Genomic DNA, 23,316 nt, shown 5'->3' with positions numbered 1-23,316 from the left:
ACAAGCAAACTCAGATTTAACTCTTTTTGTCAAAAAGCTTTTTATGTCAGAGGTCAAGGGATCTATGATGCCAGTTAATCTAAACCTTAGCTGACATAATGTTAATGAGTAGCAGAAGAAACCCTGGTGTAAGGATTAGTGTTTTTTTCTTTGTTCTGGCTACATTTTCTCATTGGTTTTGATCTAAATTCTCCCTCAGGCTCAGCTGGGCTGTGAACAAAGCATCTCATACTTTTTCAGCAAGTGCCCCGGTTGCCGGAGAGTTATGCAAAAACTGTCCTTTAGGCACGATGCTTAATAAGGGAGCTGGCAGGCTTGCACCAAAGCACATGGCCATTTCATCTGATGTTACCTTTACGGTCAGAGTACAGTCAGTGGACAAGAGAGGCACCAGTACAAAGTAGACCACATTGTTGCTGCCTTCAACCAGCCTTTAAAGGCACCACTCCTGAGCCTGGGCTGCATAGGGAGTACATCTCTTAGGCAGCCTGGTTTAGTGAGGCCATTTTAAAGCTCTTACAATTCTGGGGACACCTCCGTCAGGAATCCAAATTAGGTGGGCTGGCTTCTGGCCAGCTTTCCTGCTCCAGAATAAACTCCATCCTTGCTTTTTTTTTTTTTTTTTTCCAGGAGATTTGAACAGAGAAATTGTTGAAAATTAAATATCCATGAAAGGCATTCATTAAGAAACCCTGCCACCAGCAATTTTTTGGTTCTAGCCTCAAAATTACATCCGTTCGGTAAACTACAGGGAAGTTTGTATGGGTAAAAGGAAACCTTTAGGTTAATACACTGAAGAAATTGTAAAATAATAGCTCAGGCAAATATTTCCCCTGTCCTACTCCTAAGATCAGAAAGGTGATAGATAATTTTCTATTTTAAGTTCCAAAGCCACAAGCAGCTTTACCTTTTGCATCTTACCTCTTTGACTTAATATAGCTGCTTCACTGAAGAAGGAATTTGCCTTTTCCCTCACTTTCTGTTCCCTTTTTCAGTTTATTCGTCCAAGGAGTCCAGTTCTGTGGACTAAAGTTTTCAAAACTATAGGATAGACCTGTGCTACACAACTTCAGCTTAGCACAAGCAAAATCATCCTTTCATGCTCTTACAATTTTGCTCTTAAGGCTTTGATTATTTTTATTGGGTTGCTGTTACTTCTGGAAGCTATTAGAAACACCAGCAGTTAAATGACACGTTTGTGTACAGATGGAACATGAATTTTTATACGACTCAGTATGTAGCAGACTCGGTTCGTAACCCAGAGAACCCCACCCACCCTCCCTCCAACCGGTTCTCTGTGAGAGCTCAGGGACTGGTTCAAATCAACTGAAAAACCTTCCCTTGGCTCAAGTGAACTTCAGGCCGGGCAGGTCTGAAGCACATTTCTTCATGCCTCCAGCTGTCAGCTGAGTTTACAGGAGGTATAGGACTTCTGCCCCCATAACTGGAGAGATATTTATGATAAGACCTGATCCATTAACCTTTCTATTGCAACAAATCATTAAACTAAATGGAATTCTATTAAGCAAGAGAATCCCTGATTGAGTTATTCAGGTGCTACACTGCGGATAATCAAGTCTGTAAATGCATACTAATTTTCCGATTTACTCATACAGCCAATAGGGGATGCCAATAGTGGCTGAGACTCCAGGGTATGACTACTTTGTTATCATTACCATTAAAAGTAATCTTTCTTACAGTTATCTATCAGAGACATTTTAGGCAATTACTTGTGTAGATATATTTCTTTGGATCCCTGAAGATGGCACATAAATAATAATAATGTCTACATAAGGAATAAAAAAATTTTGTAACTATTTAACATAACAGTGTGAAAAAAAAAACTTTGGAAAAATGTCTGGTTGCTGCAATTCATATTTTTCCCCCTTTGAAAACCCTGAAAAACTACAAAAGCCACATGACATTGGAATGTGTTCTCTTTTTTCTTTAGGACAGTATTTGGTATCATACGTCTCATTTTAGCATGAAATGTAGACTTTTTCTCTTAATGGGACATTTTATTTTGAACAGTAAGAATAAAGGTTTGCATGACACATATGGAAGCTGTCAACATATAATGCACTGTTTCCCTGAGGCCATGGTAAATTAAGGATCAGGTTTTTTCGATTCTCTTTTTTAATGTATCCTCAACATTCTGCAGCATCCCCTTTTGGCTGATTCCCTCCTTTTGACACCAAAACTCTGTTATGATTCAAATGAGAGGTGATCTTTTTCATGCTGATGGATGCATGGGTGTTGGAGGAATTGCAGCATGAAATCAATGCAGATGCACAAGCAGTTTGAAAAGCTCCATGCAATGCTTTTCCCATATATATATACCATATGTCTCCTAAGGCTTAAAACATGTTCCAGTGAATCAGCATCTTTATTTTAACATTTAGCATTTTTATAAGTGGACGTTAGCAGTGGTCTGAACATCAAGTTTGCTGAAGGGGTATAAACAGCTACAAGAATAATCCTTTTTCTGTTTCTGTCATTGCTGAGGAGAACCTAGAGTTGTTTACAGAAAATGGGAGAGGGAGATAACATGAAATGATGACTGTTGGTGACCCACAGAATAAAATGGATTCCAAATACACAGCTGTCAGTACAACATCCTGTAGCCCCACAGTCATGTAGTTCTGTGCCTTTTATTAGATTTCTGCAGCTCTCAGTTATTTTCCATCTACCTGCACATCAGAGCAGAAGAAACTGGTGGTGACTTTGAAAAGCCAAAGCAGATTAAGGTGATTTCTGTTGCCACATAGTCCCATAGAAGGTTTCTTTGGTCTTTCCTGCTGTTTGAGGTGGGCAGGCAGCAGGAACCCTCAGCTCCCTGACTCTGAGTCTTACTTTAAATATTTTTTTTCCTCAGAGCAAAGGGAAACTTGAAAAAAATAGGTTCCTTGATCCAAGTGAACTCTGTGGAAGGCCAATTCTCACTCCATCATGTATTTGGGTACACTCTGATCTGTGTCCCTGGAAGGGGGTTTGGATCTTAACCCTACATGAGGCATGAAGGATTGGTGAAGTTCTTCTCCAGAGATGTTGGGGAAGAAACCAAAAAACACACTCCCTCTTTTTTAGCCTCTCTTCCTTTTAGCCTGGATCTTTCAAGGTCCCTTTCACTAACTAAGCCTTCAGAAAGGCAGCACAACCATGTTCTTGGTGCCGCATGGAGTGGCTGGTTTGCTTTCAAGCCATGACAACCTGTGGAAGCACCCTGGCCTCTTCATGTACTTGGCTGCATATTTGACATTGTTTTGGCTTCACCATTACCACACGAAATGTCATCAGTTTATCCCACAGCTGCCCCCAGACAACTGTGACACCTTGCTTACATGACCACGGTAGCTATCAAGCACTCCGGAGGGTGCAGCTGGGTCATTACCTTTAAATCACTTGATGGATCTGGTATCTACAAGGCAAAGTATGAGGAGCAATTTCGCCTTCATTACTGTCCTTGTAGTGGGGGAACTTGGGATATATGTATTTATATTGATATGTATATGGACTTTGGCAGGCAATAGCTCTGACTAAATTCGGAGCCATCTGGAAGCCATATAGGCATGTTAGCACAGCACTGAACCCGAGCTAATACATCCTGCCCCTCAGCAGGTTTTATTAGCTTGGGCTCAAGCACTGCCTGAGTACAGCTACATTCATTTCTGGTTCAGAGCTGACTTTGGCCAAAATTGCACTAGTAAATTAAACATGCTCAGGAATACTGTGGTGTGAAACAAGCTGGAGGGATGACTCTCTCAGTCTCCAAAACAGGGTGATCCCATGACAGCTGTCCCCATGAGAAAGGTCCCATGCAGTGCTGCCTTGAGGTTCTGTTGACTCTGCAGTGGAGCTGGCACAGGATGTAAATGCACCAGGAGCACACTCCCAACCAGAGCAGAGCGGATGATCCACTTCCAGCACTCTTTAATTTGTTCAGATAGGTGAAACCTTTGTTTCCAGCTGAGTCACAAATATGGTCCTCATTGTGTCAGCTTCGAGCAAGTGAACACATCCTTTGTTAGTAAGGGCACACTCGCTTTAAGCAGAAGGGCCAAGGAGGGGAGTGAAATGGGCTCCCGCCCCTTCTCCTACCACCACTGGTGCACACTGGTCCTGGCTGTACAGCTGTGCAAATCCCCCCGCACCCTGCTCCCCAGACAGATGAAGGATACCTCTGCTTCTCAACACCATTAGTTTAGAGATAATGGCATTTGTGTTCCATTCCATTCAGAAGGCTTTTATCCATTTTATTCTTTGGTGGATGACCAATTAATCTAATCTCTCCTTGTTTTATTGTCTTCCTAAACACATTTTTTAATGGTGCAGAAAAGCCCCAGGACTCCCACAAGCCACTCATAGTTTAAGTGCATTAACTTGAAAGGATAAATCAAATACTTCCACAGCATTTTTGTGTCTAATTATATCTGATTTTTTGTGTAAGCGTATATGGTACTGCCATATTATACAGCATATCAGGGCTCCTTGCATGTTCCCAAGCACTTTCTTCAAGAACTTTACGAATATCAAAATTAACACAAAAAGATACACAAAATGAACTGAGTAAAAATAACTAAATGTAAGATTTGACAAACAAAAGATAAATCTAGTAGTGACTATAGCTGTGAAGCCTAAGAAAGGCAGAGCAGAGCATCCAAGACCACCCGTTTGTCAGAATTCCTTAAAGCCTCCAGGGAGAAAAAGAGTTAATAAAACACATAAAGCTTGTGTCAAAAGCATATTTTATGTTGTTACAGATGAATGTGTTCACCAAAGGAAAAGTTTGCATAGCAGTTTATGTAGATGATACAACAGAGACAGTAAAAAGTGCTTTGGAGTTGGAGTGTTGAGGATGTCTTATATATGGACCATCACATTGGTGTTACTAGCTTTTCTCTACTCTTTTTTAAAAATAAACTTAGGTAGCCAAAGTCTACCTCAGTTCTTTTGTTTCAAGTCCCATTGCTCTCAAGAGTTCTCTTTGGGCGTGAGAAACCACAAAAGTTTCTATCTAATTTTGAAAACTACTGTGTTCTTTCAGATTCAGAGCCTATGGGCAGTTTTTTTCTCAAATATTAGACATTTTTGGACCTTGGGTGCCCAGGATATTTCTTCAAAAGGCCTTTCCCAATCCTCATTTCAGGTGTCACTCCCCAAAAGAAGCAAACCATAGGTGTGGCATTGGAATTTTAATTTTTTTTTCAGCCAACCATGTTGAAATGAGTTCTGAGAATCACTAAATTTTTTATTTCTAAGTACAAATATGAAAAGTTATTACCAAAATAACTACTGTGACCTAGCAGTGGTGGTTAATCTGTAAAATGTGTTTTGTGGCTTCTCAAACACTTTTGAAAGTAAATAAGTTCTTGTTTTTCATAACAAAATGAGAGGTTTGCTACAGTCTGATGACTCAGGACAAAAGAATGGATTTTGGAATTACTCATTGTGCTGTGTTGCCAGTGTAAATCTGGCTGGGATGCATAATGACTGAAAGCTCTTGCAAAATTAGTGTCTGATCAATATTTTGCTTAAAATATATGCTGTCTGAGGAGATAAAGCCAAGGCACAAATCTTACCGCCGTCATTGGCATCCACACTGGCAATCTCAGAAAAAGTCAGCTTTCTGAATGTTATGGAAAACAAGGATATGTCTCCCAGTCAAGACTGCGAGACAGATTGTTACTGAATGCTTGAAGGGCTTTTGCATTTCCATTTGGAGCAGCTGGGGGGGAAATGAACTTTTAAGATAGAACTTGATCAGTTCACGAAAAGATTTGTATGATATGACTGCATGTGACATAGTGACACAGCAAATAGCTCTGCATTTATCACCTTGAGTGCTATTCCTAATTTCTGGGTAAAAAACCAAAAGGCACAAAATTGTGAGGATTGTTGAGATAGGACCTTTTTGTAAGCCGAACATCAGAGTTATTTTTGCAGCAGCGATTCCTTTATTGTTAGCTGAGGAAATGTGAAAAGGCAAATAATATTCATTCAGTTCAGTCAGTCAAACCTGAACTTCCATGCAAGCTTTTATGCAAACTGCTAAGGGCACTTTACTATCAAATAGTATAAAAGCCAATAAAAGGTTTAAATGCCAAGTCAAACAAATATATCTTGCCAAAGGCTCAGAATCCTATGAATAAGGACTAAGGAGTTCAGGAAATTTGGAACATAATGCTTTAAATAAGTTTTAGTCTCCAAATATACCTGCCAATATGTAGAAGAGATAATTAATTGTCACAGCAGTATTGAGAAATGCATGCCAGTACGTGAAGAATACAAAGGCTCTGGACTGTCACCGCATAGTGTAAATCCATCTATTATGTTTTTGGGGTTTTTTCCTAGGTGCAGGGGCAATTGCAGTGGCTAAGTTCAATGGAGCAGGCACAAGCAGACTGCTGGTTACTTGAACTTTCTTATTTTCTTCTGAAATCTGAAGAAAATCTTTGAAATCGTCAGAATTAAAAATATAATGAAAGGATAAAACCAAACCAATTTTCAGGAATGCTTGACCGAGTTCAATTCTTGTTCAGAGATGCTCAAGAGAAGCAGAAAGACAAACTTTGCTGTTTTGGTTTTACGAGTTTCATGTGGCTGAAGCTCCGAGTGTAGTTAAGCAGGTCAGCCTGAGTCATTCAGCTGATTTTAGAAAGTATTGCTTTAATGCCACAGTATGGAGCAACTACACGCCTGAGAGACGTGGATTTTCAGTTGTCATTGAAGCTAAGTGTTTTCTAAATGTTTACAAGAAACGATAGATTAAAACTACTTACAAAAATGAAGCCCATGAATGCTTCTTGCTGCAAGGGGAAATTCAGGATAGAGTAAAATTTTTCTTAATGTATTGTGAAATTGACACTACAGACAAGTTAAGGGCTAGCTGACAAGACTATGGCACACACAGTGGAGCTACTGCTGTGGCAGAAAGCTTGATGCTTTTCAGAGGCAGAATACTTTGAATAACCTGCTGTTCAAGAAGGGGCAATGCTTTTTAGACTGAAGGAAAATATCCCACATGCACTTTTTTTTTCTTTTTTCCTTTTTTTTTTTAAATAAAGGATAATAGAAGTTCTGTAAATGCAACCTTTTTCTGAAAAGAAGCAACCAAAAATGGAGATAACATATGTAGTTTGAATTTCCAAACCAAACAGTTCAGAGGTCCTCCTCAGAAGAAATATAGAGTCTCAAGGGCAGTGTATATTTTGATTGCTTCGTCTTCTGAAAGTTGCAGTTAAGCTAAGGTCTATGATAAACTGAGAGAGAAAAGTTTAACGATGAACCCACAGAAGTCAATAAAAGCTTTCCTCTGCACTAGAAGCAGATCCAGTGCATACACCATTTATGAATTAAACAAATGGGTCCTAAAAACTTATGCTGGCTGCTTAGAAGATCAAGCACATAGAGGAATAAAGTCACATAAGCTGTTTCTGTGTGTAAAAAGGCTGTGGGTTACAGGATTAATTTTTTATACTATATCCCTATACCCTGGATAACCAACTAAGCCTTAACTTGTGGAATTGTAATAGCCATCTCATTGCTGAAGTCTGAAGGAAACCCAGAGGAAACTTAATAATATTAAAAGTTATTTTAAAGGGAGTTCACATTGGTTTGAAGGATATTTTGCTTCACACACAATATCCACCATTGTAAATTCAGAGAACCTAGATTTAAATTCAGAAAAGCTTCACACACCTTTACAGTTCTCAATATATAAATATAATAGTATTCTTAAAATGTCCACCAGTAAAGCATTAATATTTTACAGATAAAATTAAAATTCTGAAAGTCATTGGAATGAAAAATAAAGAAAAATAGTAAAAATATTCCCTCTAGAAATGAAGGGAAATATGGAACTTTGTGGTAAGAAGCTAGCTTGTCCACGTTGTTATGAATAGAGAATAGTGTATACAGTTTTTCATATCTGGCTTGCAACAGAAGATTGGAACATACAGAAATTAATGTTACTGAATTATTTAATAGTAACTCAAACACATGAAAAGAAGAATTAAAGGAACAAAATACTAAAAAGGCATTTTAAATGAAATCAGAAGCTTCAACAAATATATTTTTCCCTTGTAGTCAAAAAAGTAATTATCAAAATTGTTCAGAATATGTTGCCAATTACTCTGCTCCGTAACTGCTAACTTTCTCAGTTCTTCTCTTGCCTTTGCTGGGCTCTCTGTCACTGGAAACATCTTAAACCAATTTAAAGTGCTACACCTGAATAAACATGTTGTAAAAGTGTTTATGTATTGAAGTGGGTCAGTTCAAGGTATGGTATTTGGCTGGAACTTCTAATTTCTCTTTTTACTGCAAAAGGGCTGCCAGAAGGAGGAAGTCTGAGCTGAATTAATACATTTGTTACAGTGGAAGTAGAATGGAAACTACTTTAACCACAAATCAAACTGCCTCTTTCATTTATGCCAGTGATAGAGTTTTTTTAAGAAATATAGACTCTGGCATGCAGCCACTGTAAGTTTGTGTTTGAAAAGGAAACCTATATGCTTATTTCTATAAGGTTTACTCCTATGCTTGTTTGCAAGTTCTTTTTCAGGGTGATTGAGTTAACAGCATTATACGTTTGTGAGGCAGATGCTCCTTCATTGCCCGCATAACAAACATTTCCAGTGGGTTTAGAAGAGCCCTGAGGCACCCCGATGCCGCCCAGCACACGCGGTGCCAGTGCCCATACCTTCCTGCTTAAAGGACCTCTGTGTCCCCCACCCTGCACAGCTGCACAGCTTCACATGACACTGTCTCATTTTCTGACGGTTGAATGGCTCTGCATAATACACGTACGCACAAAAGTGTTTATGCTGCCAAAATAAATTCTGTTAAGAGCAAGGGTTTATTTGCTAAAATGTCACTGATGCAGTTTCAGTGACTTGTTTTGCTTTCCTTTCTTTCAGTGAGGTTTAGATCACATAATATAGTGAGGTTACCACACAGTCCTGACTGAACAAATATTTTAAAGAAATATGCACATCCCCTGGGAACAGAACCAGAGTCAATAATGTACATATTTCAAACTCTCTTCTCTTGAACGACTGAATGGCTTTCCACCTTTACTGGTGAATGAACATCAGTTTGAGTAACACTGCACAATATTTATTTTTAAAGGAGAATTATATTTATTATCTACACTTCTATTTGCTACTGATTTGCTTTGGGGATATAAGGTTCCAGGTCACACTGAAACGATTCAAAATTAGAAGACTGCATTACATTATCCCTTCTATAGAAAATAGACTTTAATGGGGCTCATTTATTTTTCAGTTCTATAGATGTATGCACGAGACTGAATTAAAATGCTGTGGAATGAATAAGGTATATAGCACACAGAGACTGCAATTTTATGCAATAACAAATTGTACCTGTAAAGCTGTTGAAACTTTTGCAAATGGTTGAGCTTTTTGTCTTTTTAAGTTCTGTTCAACAAAACACAGATAGGACTCCTAATCATGTAAATTCAGGATTATAGCAAATTCCTTGCTATGAGTCAGTCAGCAGTTGAACTGCTGCTGTGGCTTAGGGAAGGGCAGAAGTTCACCTTTCAACTTGCAACTTCCATTGCTTTACAGGTCGAAGTATCAATGTTAAATCTGCTGGCCTGGTTGGAAGACATGGGCCTCAGTCAAAGCAACCATTCATGGTTGCATTCTTCAAGGCAAGTGAAGTGCTTTTCCGTTCTGTCCGAGCAGCCAACAATAAAAGGAAAAACCAGAACCGCAACAAATCCAGTAATCAACAGGAGTCCTCTAGGATGCCAAGCATTGGGGGTAAGATGGAGCAATGATTTATTAGTCTTTTCATAGGAATTATGGGCACCTGCTCAAATGCAATGCAGTCACGACAGCTCAAAAAGATGCTGCTCACTGGATGAATTGTCAGAAATCATGTTCCCACTCCTCTTTTGTTATGTTGGCCCTGGACACCATCTACCTTCTGTAAGTCAGATCAGTTACATGCATCATGGGCCCCAGGAAGGTGAAATGACCAAGTAGTTTAAGAAAGGCTGTGTCTGAACTTGAAACTAGGCCTATGCAGTACTCAGCTGGATGATATCTTTGTTACGTGTAACTAAAAAGTAGAGGGTAAAGAGAAGGATTGCACCCCTACTGCTTGTCTAGGAAGCCTCAGCAAAGGACGGTGTTTAGACTCTTGTTAAACTGCCTCCCAGCTGAAGACGACAAGATGTAACACAAAAATCTCAATACTGGAAATGAGGAAGCTTAACCTATCTGAAAAATTGTAAGCTGTTTAGGAGTTCAGATCAGCTGACAAGTACTGCTGTAAATATACAATATATCCCTCAATTGAGTGAATTTAGTCCCTTACCTGAAAGGTACTGACAATAATGCACATGAAAATGTTCTTAATCACTTTAGAGCCTGGAATAAATTTTGCTCCAGTTTTTCCTGAAATGGTCCTTTCAGCTAAAGGCACAAAGTAACTTTCTAAATATCCTCACTTTTGAACAAACATTTCTACTTTTAGGGAAAAGGGTGTGAAAGTGTATCTTTCTAGAAGCATGGCAGATTTAATAACAGCATATCAAAACCTTAATATAAGTGCTGTTCTTAAACCCCATGGATGTCTACAAGTAGGGAAATCAGTATTTTGTGGAAGGAATTTAGCCTGGGAGTGCGGCTCATCTATTTGAGGAGAAGTGTTATGAGCAATATGCCTTATTTATATCTGTCTCAGAACCTTGACAGAGGCAGGCTAGAGACCACTCTAATGCAACGCAAAAACCTTTCCCAGATCTTTTGCAGAAGGGTAATTTTACCATAACAACCAAAAACTACTACTGCATTGCTAAAGAAGTCAAAGAAATAACTTAAATAATTTTTCCTATTCCCTGGAAAAAGTCTGTTAACTTTGAGAATTGCATTCTTTTGGGTGAAGGGAAAATCATCTAAGTACATGGTACACACAAGATACCTAAATATAAATATCGCACTTTCATATTGAATCTTATGTATCTAGAGCATGAAAAAATGAGAATTGAACAGATTTCTTAATCCTCATTGATTGTAGCTGGAAAGCTGAACACAAACTCCTTCCTGGTTTAAACTGGGAAAAACACAACCTTATCAAATGCTGGCAAGTTGCATTGACATAAGAATTACCTCAGGGGGAGTTGTCTGTAAGTCTCAAAATACTTTTCAACCTTGTCTGTGAATTCAGTTGTGCTCCAGACCTGTTGTAAAACAAGAAAAATCAGAATATCTCTAGTGAAATGTGCATTATGAAACAAATTTTATCCTAATCTCTTTAAGGTCTACATAAGCACAGAGTAAATCACTACATATGTTGATCCATGGGCAGGTCTCTTTCAAAAGAGATTGAAGTTCAAGAAAACCATACTGTTTAAACAAGATCACGTTAAGAAGCAATTACTCATGCAATTTCATCAGAGTCATTGACCACTGCCTGGAGAGGGCTGCAGCAAGATATGGGCAGGCTGGAAAAGACGGCAAAACTGAAGGTTGATGAGTGACCACAGCTTCACACAGCAACATCCTCTGCAGCAGAACTGCTTGGAGGTGTAGCTCCTGCACTGTGGCAAATCAGCTTCCATGTTCTTGCCTTGCATTTTGCCTCAACAACCCCCATGTCACAAATAACAAACTTCTTTTATTTGGATGTCATTAATGATCGCTCACTGAACTTCTCACATTATAGGTGTCCAGAACACTTTTAATAACTATTGCAACAATACTCATCAACTGCTGTGGATGAGCATGCTGAAGGCTATGGATTCCATCCAGATGCTACCAGTGTGCGAAAACGACACACAGAAGAGAACATGTTCTAATTTCTCTGATCTTTGAGTCTTTTCAGAATATAGTCCCTCCATGTGGAGAGCCTGCTATCAGAGGCTCTATGCTCTGCTATGCTCTTTTTCTTCTCTTCACCAGTCCCAGGATCTGGGGGACATACTGCATCCTTTCAGGTTTGTGGGAGAAGGCTAATTGTCCAAGTTCTCTACAGCTTCAGTAATGAGCAGCACTTCAAAAGTATAATTCATCTCTTCATATTTAAACACAAAAGTTTTTGGGGAAAAAACCAAAGAATTGTGTCCATCCTCTTTCTCATGGAAGACTGTCAATAGACTGTATTCAATTCTCATTCACTCCCTGATGCAAGACACTTGACACAGTGATGGGCAAAGATAATTTTGTGATGTAGGTCTTTTCATTTCTAAGCTTCTTCCATAATCTTGTAGCTATAGCATCTAAGACAGACACTGACAGTGAAAAACGCTCACTTACATAGCCAGAGGTAGTGTAGCCAGACCCAGACAGGTATGTTGTCATTCATATGTGGCAGACTTTGGATATTTCTCTATACATCAGTCTCAACTTTACCACAATCTTGTCTTCATTTTCTCCTTGCTTCTTTCTTCTTCATTTTCTCTTCCTTTTTTTCCCTTTTCTTTTTTCTTTATCTTTTTTTCCGTGTTTCCCTTTGCCCTTGCCTTTTGTCATCTTTCTTTTGCCTCTTGCCTTTTGTATTTTGCCTTCTTCTTTTTCCCTTCTTATTTTTTAAGTTCTTCAATTTCAGCAATTAGCTTTACTGTCTTCTCAGCATGTCAAAAAGGAAAGCCTCACTGGGCAACTCAGCTCTTCCCTTCCAAAGGACAAGACATTTTTAAAATTATTAATGAATTTTCACAAAATCACAGAATAGGTTAGGGTGGAAGAGACCTGGTATAGTGGAAAATCAGGGGAGTCCCTGTCCCTGGCAGGGGAGTTGGAATTAGATGATCTTTAAGGTCACTTCCAACTAACATTCTATGATTCTGTCATATACACAATCGCAATATGAAGAAAATAAAATCTTATGTATTGCTTATTATAACACCTGGGAAATTGGGGTCACAGGTCATCATCCCTGTGTTGCTAAGAACTTCGAGATGACATCAATGCAGTGCAAAGACAGACAGAATTAAGCTTAGCATTCAGGCTCTGCCTGCCTGCTATGCACAGAGGATGGAACTCTATTGTTTACCCAGTTTTATTTTTGTCAAACTGTAGATAAAAGAAAAAATAATTAAAACCCCAAAACCAAACCAAAACAGACAGGTTGTTTACAAAGTACATAACATAGCTCTCCTCTAAAAAAAAGCTGGCTTAACTTTAATTTTTTTAACATTGTCTAAAAAGAGTTACAGTGTAATTGGCACTAGAGAATATCCACATTTAAATACTGAATAGTGACTTACACCAGGAAACTAAAAAATGAAGCTACATAATTTTTGTTTATATGGAGTGAAATAAAACCAGAAGACAATACTTAAGGCTGCATTTTGTGTATGTTATTGATTGGTGTCACACTAATTAATTCAAAATAGTATGTATATAATAGTATATAATTGTAATAGTATGTATAAGCATGTTTTTATGTCTTTATTTCCCCTGGAAAAAAAATCTCATTAAATTTCTTATACATATATTTTATTGCCCTCCTTCCACAGCTATTTCTCCTATGTAGGGGTTTAGATTCCAGCTGCAGTCCCTGAATAGCTGAGGAACAATGCTTTCTCAATCACAATAGCCTATGGTTTTGATTCTTGACAGAATAAGCATATGGGACTTGAAGCTACAGTATGTGAAATTGAATCCTTGGCACCAGATCTTATTATAAATGTCACATTTGATACTTACATGAAATGTTATATTACACACAACATTTGTCTTTCATGAAAGATAGAGTTCAAGGAAGGAATAGAGACCTTCCTGAGTCTCACTTTCTTTGTAGGTGAATGGATTAGATGGCTTACATTCTGTACACACAGGCCATTTTATCAGGTGTTCTGGTGTGACCACACATCATTTGAACCTATGTTCAAATGGCTCAGAATATCACAACAATGACGACATCTGTGCGATGACTTACATACGTATTATTCAGATTTTCTCCTTTAACTGTATGGACTTCTGCTACATCCTGGCAGTAAAACTTCTGTACATGTTCTTGAATATAAAAATGGCACTGCAGAGAAAACTGGCAAAAACACAATCTTCAGCTTTCATTTGTTTGCCTGCTTGTGTGCTATCTAAAACCATATTGTGACTTTCCTGACTTTCTCATGTTCATCTTTTCCACATTTTTCAGTTACAGTTTTTTTGCAAAGTGACTTGTATTCTATATGTATGAGTTTTAAATTCCCACTAATAGCTGAGACAGAAAAGCTCAATATTGACCTCGTATGAGCACTGATGTCAGTGAAAATGATCCTTGTGAAGAGTGACCAGTAGTCTCAGTTCCATTTTTTTAAGTTCCTTTACTTTCAACTACCCTCACTGTACTTCTAGAGTGTGTTCAGAACCCATTAGATTATTACAGACAACTCAGCACAAGGTATGACTTAGGGATTTTGGTTGTAATAAAGGCATATAGATTTTTGAAAACTTGTGATATCTTAGGGCATCCTGCCTCACTTCCAGTTGCTACTCCAAAAAGACACAGAACTCCCATGGGATGTGGGTGTATATTTCGACTCTGCATGCCCTGGGACAACTGAGAGTATCTGAGATGGCAACACATAACCAGCTATATGTGGAGATCCTTTAATGACTGTCATTGAAGGGCTAGGAAAATACCACAGGAAAGAATGTAGTGTTTGTCTTTAAAATTATGAGGATTTGAGGTGTTATAGCTTAGAAAGCCTAACTTAACATCCCTGATGCTTATTTAGTATTGCAAATGGACATATCTTGACTTGAGGACAGCTTTTGCCACAGTTTTGAGAGTCATATTGGGCTCATGTGTATTCAATAGAAAGTAGGTACATACCCTGTTTAAAAAATAAAGAAAAAGCCTATTCAAAGAGCATGTTAACAATAAGATAAAAATTTGTCTGTGTATTTTGAATGACATCTTGTTGAGTCTCTTCTGCATCTGGTTCAGTCCGACCTTTTATTGGTAACTTGGATGACTGAGCACTCCTCTCAGATCTCATACCCTCTGTGAACTTCCAGAGAACACATTCTGTTCTATTGTCCAAGTTACTAACAAAGATGTTAATACCAGTACTGATCCTTTAGGGACCCCCCTAGTCACCAGCTGCCATCTGGACTTTGTACCACTGATCCCAGCTATTTGGGCCCAGCAGTCTTGCTAAGTTTCCATCCATTATATTCTTACCTATCAAAATTATTCATTGGTTTGATCAATTTGACTCAAGGAATACTAGGGGAGACCATATCCAAAACCTTCCTAAAAGTAATAGGAACAACACCCAGAGCTTTTCAAAAGTCCACAAAGCTAGTCAGATCATCACAGAAAACAGTCAGATTGGTTAGGCCCAGTTTGAACTAGTAAATTCATGCTGACTGTTCCCAAAACACCTTTTTGTTCTTTGTGTGCCTGGACAGTTTCCATGAGAATTTGTTCCAAAGGCTTCTCAGAAACTGAGGTTAAGCTGACTGGCCGCCTTGAAGATGGGTGTGATATTTTCCATTTTGAATCATCAGAAATGTCTTTCAGTGTATGAATGCTCAAAAATGGCAGGAAGTGACTTTGCAGTGTTGGTCAGCTCAATCCCCACCCTGAAATTCATCCGTTCTGCTCACATGGACTCATGTATCTTCAAGTTGCTTAACTGATTCCTAACTCTATTACTGTGGGTAGAGCTTCAGCCACTAGGAACAGGGACTTGGGAGTCCTGAGGGCAAATCTTGCCAGTAAAAAACAAGACAAAGAAGTCATTGACTACATTAACCTGTTCTGAGTCCTTGTAACTATGTCCTTTGCTCTACAGAACAACAAAGCTGTATTTTTCTTATGTTTTCTTTTTACTGTGAATGTACCTATAGAAGTGCTTCTTGTTGACTTTCACATCCCTCATGTTTCAAGTCCAGCTTCAACTTTCCTAACATCCATCCCTGCATACCCAGGCAATTTTTTTATATTATTTCTGTGTAGTTCGTCCCAATTACACATTACTTTTGCTTCCTTTTTGAATTTGAGTTCAGTCAAGATTTTCCTAGTCAGCCACAGGGGATTTGTGCCATACTTGCTAGACTTGCAATGGGTTGCAGCACTGTTGTTGACGTCATCCCTCAGAACCATAACTCTACCATGGTTGCTGCAGCCTCATCATGCTACAGTTCTCATCAGCATCCTCATCCCCAATCTGTTCTTTATTAATTGATTTATATAACTACAAAAGACTCCTAAGGCTGACAAGGCAGGAATATATAAAAAAAAGTTTGGAAGCGGATCACTTGACAGTGTGGGTTTGCTGCAAAACTCCTATTCTGGGTTATACTACTAGAAAATAAGCCTGAAATAATATGAAACAACTATTTTACTTTATTTCACACTGTGTTTGGTTGTGACGATCACGTCTTCGGAAAGACACAGAGAAGCTGAAGAGAACCCAGAGAAGCAATGGTAGCAGAGGTCAGGATGGCTGACAAGAAGCACTTGGAAAATTTGCAGAAAAACTCCTCTAGACCAAATATTTAGAAGAGTTTTCTGTAAGAATAGTGATGAACTACACAGATTAGTTCATATACTGCAGAAGTTCCTTTCATTTTATGTGAAAAAGGAGTTTCTCTCTTAATTATCCTGAAATTTTTCAGAGACCTTCCCATTTCAGTCTCGAGTCTTACAATGTTAAAAAGAAATGTTCCTTAAAAAATTCTTTTCCTGAAACTGAAGGATTTGTTTCTTTTTCCATGTCTTCCTTGTTTGGGTTTTGTGGAGTTTTGCTTGTTTGTTTGCTCTTTCTTGTTGTTGTTTTTGTGAATTGTTTTGTGAATTTTTTTCCCAGAATGGTTATTTTGGTTCAAAAAAGTACCTTAAGAATTCTTGAATTGGAAACAGAGGAGACAGCCTGTACTCCCTGCTCTGTCACATGCCTCACATATGGCATCACATGAATAGCTCTATAAACCAAGTTTGGGGACTAATGTGATGAAGGCATGACCCTGTTCCCTTCCTTTCCTGTTACTTAGGAGCAGAAAGGAGCAAGTGCTAGAATTTCTCCAGGAGTAAGGTTGTTGTGCAGAAGCATGTATGAAAGGTTCTCTGTGTCCTCCTGTCCTGACACATCTCTGACAGTGAGCTTTCACTCCTTTAAATAGCACCTGTTAGTCTAGTTGTTTACATTAGTATTACCAGCCGAAGATCAACAAGTGGTGAATATTTCCACAAAATATGGTAAAAATTAAGAAGTATAAAATGTGCTACTACGTGTTTAACTAAGAGACTTTTGGAAATTCCCTTGTTTCAGGACATTTTTTATTGTTGTTAATTCATCTTTTGGATTGAGCTGCTTTCTTTACCTGGCTATAAAAAACATGCCAACCTACAGATGACTTCCCCATATTTTGGATCAGGCTCTCACTTGTCCTCTTTGATTACTTGTGTGGATATTATCAGAGGTGTTCCCCAGCTAGCCAGCAAATAGACATCTTGTAAACCTCTTTCCCCTAATGTTGTATGCATTGTACAGAATGTATGCCAGTGTACAGAAATTGTATCAGTCTGACTATGCTGATTCTGGGTTTCCAGGTTTACGTTGCCTTTACAACTAACCCTAGGAATATAAATGACAGTATGGTTTTCCTTTCCTTTATATAGCTTGGTCAGGATCTCAAAAATAGATAAAACTTGTCAGTTCTATCAATGCTTCCAAATAATTTATTAATGTTATTTACTTCCTGTAGATTATAACACAAGCGAGCAAAAGCAAGCATGTAAGAAACATGAACTTTATGTGAGTTTCCGAGACTTAGGATGGCAGGTAAGATGATAAATGCTCTTTCCCATCAGTTCAAACTGGGACAATCTATTTTGAAGTCTCTCATTATTTACACTCTGTTTTCTTTATGGAAATTCATATTTCAACAATGAGAGACAAATACTTTAAATGCATTTTAACAAATCCTTATCAGCATTGCTATCAATATAACTTTACCTGTTTAGTTGTTCTCTCAAAGATATTGCATACATTAGCGGCTTTATAATTTGGATTCATTTACATAAAGATAAATTTGAACTACTGCTCAAGAGACCAAATGAAACCAAATGAAACCAAAATCCCCACACCAAGTAATGAAACGTTTTAAATTTTCATTAGTTCAGATTTAAACCTCCCTGGTTCAGTGCTGTCTACTGCAGGCCATAGAGACTTCGCTGGGGTAGGGTCCTTGGGGAAATAAATCTTGGATCACTGCTCAGTGATCTTTGCAACACCATAGCTAATTTTATATAATTTCTGAGGAAAACTCATCCTGCCATACAGTAACAAAAAAATGTACTTACAGTAAAAGGTCATGAAGTCAAAGGCAGTGCATTATGGGAAAAGAAAATAGAGATCAATCTAGAGTTTTTTTCCAGAAAGCAAGGAACTCTCTGTAAAGAAACAACAAGAAGGCCATCAGCAACCTATAAGTATTGCATATGTAGGTAAGAACTCTGGGATGGCTGTCTATGCATTTCACATTTCTCTGAATTATTTTAAAACAACTCTCCAGGAGCAGAACAAGTCTATGAGGAGAAAAAGTATGCTACCTCCCTAGTGACAGCTCATCCTTTATGTATCCAGCTCAGATTCTCATATGGCCTCATTATCCTGTCTGATATTTTGTAGTATATTTATCCCCACAGCAGCCTGAAGAAGTAGGCAGAGGATGTTTTCCCAAGCCTGCAAAGCATAATTACTCTGTCCAGGGCCACAGAGCAGGCTTGTGGTATTGAACTCAGGCCACTGAACAAGTGAGCCATTGTCTCTAGATTACAGGGTTTTTTTTCAGCTATCAAAAGTTTTAAATTTTTTTTTAAACAATAAATTCTGGTATGCTCCAAGATGTGCCAGGCTCTCAGATCAGTGGCCATAGTGCCCAAGGTAGCCATAGAAAAAAGAAAATCTATTTTTAACACAAAAACTACCAGAAGAGTTAAAAGTTTCTGCTAGAAAGCCAGAGCTACACTGTACAATATCTGATCAGTGAAACCCGGAGTGAAATAAGATACAAAAAAAAAAAGATACAAATCCCAAGAAGTAGCTACTTGATCCTCTCCGGCCTTCCTGCAGCACCTCCATTACCTGGCAAAGGAGGAATTCAGAAAACTAAACACAGGGCTTTCATTAACATTTTTAAGTATTTTCCCTCTTGTGGTCTTTTGCCCATGCTGTGTTGCTTGAAATACTGAAAATGTATGATTCATTGACATGCCAACGGGTAATCACTAGCAACCCTCAGTCTCACGCAATAATACAGTTAACAGTATTGAGTAAGCTGAAGGAGGAGAATGCATTTTAATGACTTTTGTTGCACCAAGAAGTGCTCAAGATTTTTAGCCTGGAAGGGAAGGTATTCTGCAAATATTTTTTAATTTTTAATCTCCCTTATAGCCTCATTAGTTGGTATTCGGTACAGATTTTTAAGTTCAATTTAGTTTTCATCTCAATTTTCATGAACAAAGCAAGTATTTTTTTTAAAAAAAAACATTGTTTGTTCAAAAGATTAATTAACCCATTCATTTCACATGCCACCTTCTGAAGTTCATTTTCTCATTGAGCAAGTCTTAGTTTGATATAGTTATAAATTCCCTGAGCAAGAAAATATAATGAGTGGATTTATTTGTTCTTGTTTTAGGATTGGATTATTGCACCGGAGGGCTATGCTGCGTTTTACTGTGATGGAGAGTGTTCTTTCCCCCTCAATGCCCACATGAATGCAACAAACCATGCCATTGTTCAGACTCTGGTACGCCTCTGACTGTGTTATAGTTGCCTATGCTTCAGTTGTTTGTGTCTTTGCTTAGAGTCTGACTCTTCTGTTTACCACTACTGAATTTTGATTATTTCTGGGTAAATCATAGCTCATTTTGAAAACCTGCTTTAGTGATTTTGTTGGAGAGAGGATGAGCTGCTCAGAGTGGCCTGTGTGGTAGGCTTCACCTCCATTTCATGCATGCAATAGCACATGAGAAGACTGTGTTATATTACTGGAGAATTGTGTAGACAGGAAGCAAAGGGGCCCCCTGGTCTGACTTCCAAGAGTTTTTGCAGCTTATTGAAGCTCAGTGTTAACATCTACATGTTATACCTTCCAGAAATGATGACACTTGGCCACTTTGTGGACCTCTGTTGTCAACTGCTGGCAGAGATTCTTACACTGTAATTTAATGTGAAGCTTTGCAAACAGATGCATTTGCATGTAAGAAATTGTGTTCAGTCATGCCTGGCTTACAAATGCAATTTAAAAATAAGTGTGTTTGGATCTGTTGCTCTGCCTGGTACATGTAAAAGGGGATTTGCAGCCAGCTTTCTGCCTCTGCTAATTCTTATGTTAGTCCTGTGCCTCAGCTGGAGCAGCCAAAAAGATGATCTTAGTTGAGGCAGCTGGCTAGGCCTCCTCTACCCCAGCAGCATTCAGCTACAGAAATCATGATCTTTAGACTATGACTAAATGTAATGTTGTGAGGTCAAAGTCTGGTCAGTCTGGTCAAAAACTGATTTTTCCCCTGTGCCAGCTGAAGAACTGACTCTGAATAGCACTGGTATTAGCAGAATGATTTTAAGAAGTAGAGGAATGAGAGATTATACACAAGGAGGGAGCAACAGCATGAAATGAGAACAGGAAAGGGTTGCCATCCCCAGTTAGTTTCTGGAAAGACCAAGGCATTCAACTTCGATTAGAGAACCATGAATTTAAGGTTCCCTTTGATTTAAACTGATAATGGTAAGGTATCCTGACCATCAGATTATGCTGATGAGTCTGTCCATGGATAGTGATCTTTTTCTTTTATTTACACATTAAAAATCTGGACCTGAAAAGCCTTTCCCCCTTGAGAAATGAGTGGAGTTACTACCTGGGATACTGGCCCCAACATCCCCCTCAAATTTAAACCTCACATCAAAAACCAACCCAAAAACAAACAAGCAAACAAACAAAAATGAAGTTTGATTTCTTTCTGATCGAAAACAAATTCTGTTTGTGAAATTTGCCAAGAATTTCTACATGAGAGGGACATTTTTAAAAACTCAGCATGTGCTGAGACCTTTTCCCTTCCATTCAACTTTTCATTTACCTTCTCCAAGGCCAGTTACCAATGCAACATTATTCCTCTATACTAGAATTCAACTCAGCAAGATTTACAAAAAGAGGGGAAAATGTCAGAGGCTGAAAATACGTAGAAGTGTGTTAAGGGGTTCAGGTGAAAGGGAACAGAAAATGCCAGCTGGCAAGGAATATAGCAATATGCTTAGAAGACAATGAAGAACAGAATATCTGCAATCCTGAGCTGAAAAGACGCAGGTCAGCAAAGCGATAGTTTAGCATTATGCAAACATTGTCCAGAAAAGTTGCCAATATCGCTGAGATCCCCAGGTTAGAGCTCCCTCTTGCAATTATGGACTGTTAAATAAGAGTTGGCCCAGTGCTACTTTCTCGTGTGTCTTTCCTGTCCAAAAGTGGCTATTTTCCCATTGTTAAGAAATGTGTGTAGTTTGTCCTATTTTTTAAATTGGATACTTAATTTTCCCCCTTTTTATGGCCATTTTGGAATTGTGTGTATCCCTCTGCATGTACTGTACATGCATTCAGTTGTGCAGCCAAAAAATCATGAGGCTAATTAAATTTTAGCTGTACATAAATTAGATGAGATAACAGTAGTTGAATGCTTTCTGGTTTAAATTATACAAAATTCAGATTTACACAAGGTGTGCATATGGGGATGGCTTGGGAAGCAATTATTCATACGCTCCACCCTAATCCAAATGCAGTCATCTCCCAGCCATACTGATTACACCATTCTGAAAAAGCCTACTCTTTGGGCTGGGAAGTGATTGTTCCTTGGTACCCCTCCAAACTTTACTGCTTCTTTTTTATTTTCTTTTGTAACAAAAAATAGGAGAAACTGGGCCAGTACCTAACTCTCTCTCTCTCTTGTTTTTCTGCGAGTGAACTCAGGCAAACAGAGAATACAGATGTATATAAATGAAAGATAGGGTGCATTTAATGAGCTCTATAAACTGTCTTCTCCTCTCCTGCTTTCCATTACCCTCAGAACAGGCACAGGGGTAGCATTGACTTCCTGGTCATGCAAGGCAGTGGATCATCAGGTCGACTTGCACTGAATTTGGGGTAAACTCTTGAAAATGCTGTGGACATCACTTCCATGGGGGTATTGTGGGGCCACGGATCTTCCATCAGGGGTGGCAGGGGCTGGTGGGACCAGGATTTGTGGCAGGACAAACATCTGCCTAGGTGAAGCACAATCATTTTTTTCTCCAGTGCTTTGCTATTCATTTGTTAAATAGTTTTTAAATGTGTGCCTAAACTGTTACAAAACTGCTGCTTCAGGATTTATTATTACACATTTCAAAAGACCTTCTCATGGTAACTGTTATGTAAAACAGTCTATCGTTTCCTGATAGACTGTTCTCTGTTGTCTGGCAAAGGCTCTGGCTTTATATCACTGCAAGACAGATGGCTCTAACAGATTTACAAAGACTTAACATACAAATGAAACCTATTACTGCTGAAGTCTTCATCCATGCCTTAATAATCTCTTGCCCTCTCTATTACAACTCCCTCTTCTCTGGCCTCTCCAGTTTCCAAGTCTTCAGCATGTGTAGAATATTACATCCAACCTTCTTTCAAGTACAAAGAACTTGTATTTCCCCCATTTTATTTCCACTAGATCTTGTTTGTTCTGGGACACTTTTCAAAACTCTTTTCTTTCTCTTTAACCTTTCATTGATATATTTCAGCCTGGTGAACATGAAGACTTCTCTGCTTCAGCCCCTCCCCAAACATTCTGTCCAGCTGGCACCCACCTTATAAACCGATTTTTAATCCAGTGGAAGTAGAATTGGAGCCACTGGTACCTAGATTAAGACCTTAAAATGCACTCATACTGTCTGAGACCCCACATCTTACCGTTTCATAGGCTGAAAACAGTGTCTTTATGAGGCTTTGCCTGCATAGCCTTTGCTGTCTGCAATAGATTTTCCTCCACACGCAGCCCCCAAGACAGGAAAGCATTTTAGGACATGCTGGGGTCCTGGTGAGACCTGGGGCTTGAGCTTTGCTTCATATTATGCCCTGCCCTCAGCAAAGATGGTACAGAAAATATGTTTAAATGTTTTCCTAAGCAGCCGCCTAACTCCAATTCTTCTCTAAATTTCATCTGAAAACCAACTTTCTGTCTTGGCTGCTTCTCCTCATTTATCTCTGCATCTGCTTTTATTGTATGACTCTGCCCGTGCAATTGAAATCAGAGAAATGTGCTGGAGGTAAGCCATGCTTTAAAGTTGCTAACCGAGGAAAATTTGTG

At 38.7% G+C, this 23,316-nt stretch overlaps 1 protein-coding gene across 2 annotated transcripts in view; it reads left to right on the top strand.

Moving 5' to 3' along the window:
• BMP5 (bone morphogenetic protein 5) overlaps nucleotides 1-23,316 on the top strand; it is a 57,557-nt gene that overhangs the window by 31,831 nt on the left and 2,410 nt on the right. For both annotated transcript variants that reach the window (XM_042017103.1, XM_042017102.1), the window contains 3 exons: nucleotides 9,588-9,785; nucleotides 17,694-17,770; nucleotides 19,629-19,739. In XM_042017103.1, the coding sequence (XP_041873037.1) occupies nucleotides 9,588-9,785; nucleotides 17,694-17,770; nucleotides 19,629-19,739 (386 nt within the window). The remainder of the gene's footprint in view (nucleotides 1-9,587; nucleotides 9,786-17,693; nucleotides 17,771-19,628; nucleotides 19,740-23,316) is intronic.

This window comes from Corvus kubaryi, unplaced genomic scaffold (genome assembly GCF_017639235.1).
Source record: "Corvus kubaryi isolate FWS band 111438036 unplaced genomic scaffold, C.kubaryi_AGA036_p1.0 split3-73, whole genome shotgun sequence".
NCBI classification, from domain to species: Eukaryota; Metazoa; Chordata; class Aves; order Passeriformes; family Corvidae; genus Corvus; species Corvus kubaryi.
The sequence above is the reverse complement of the archived record's forward strand: the minus strand, read 5'-3'. Positions and strand labels throughout refer to the sequence as shown.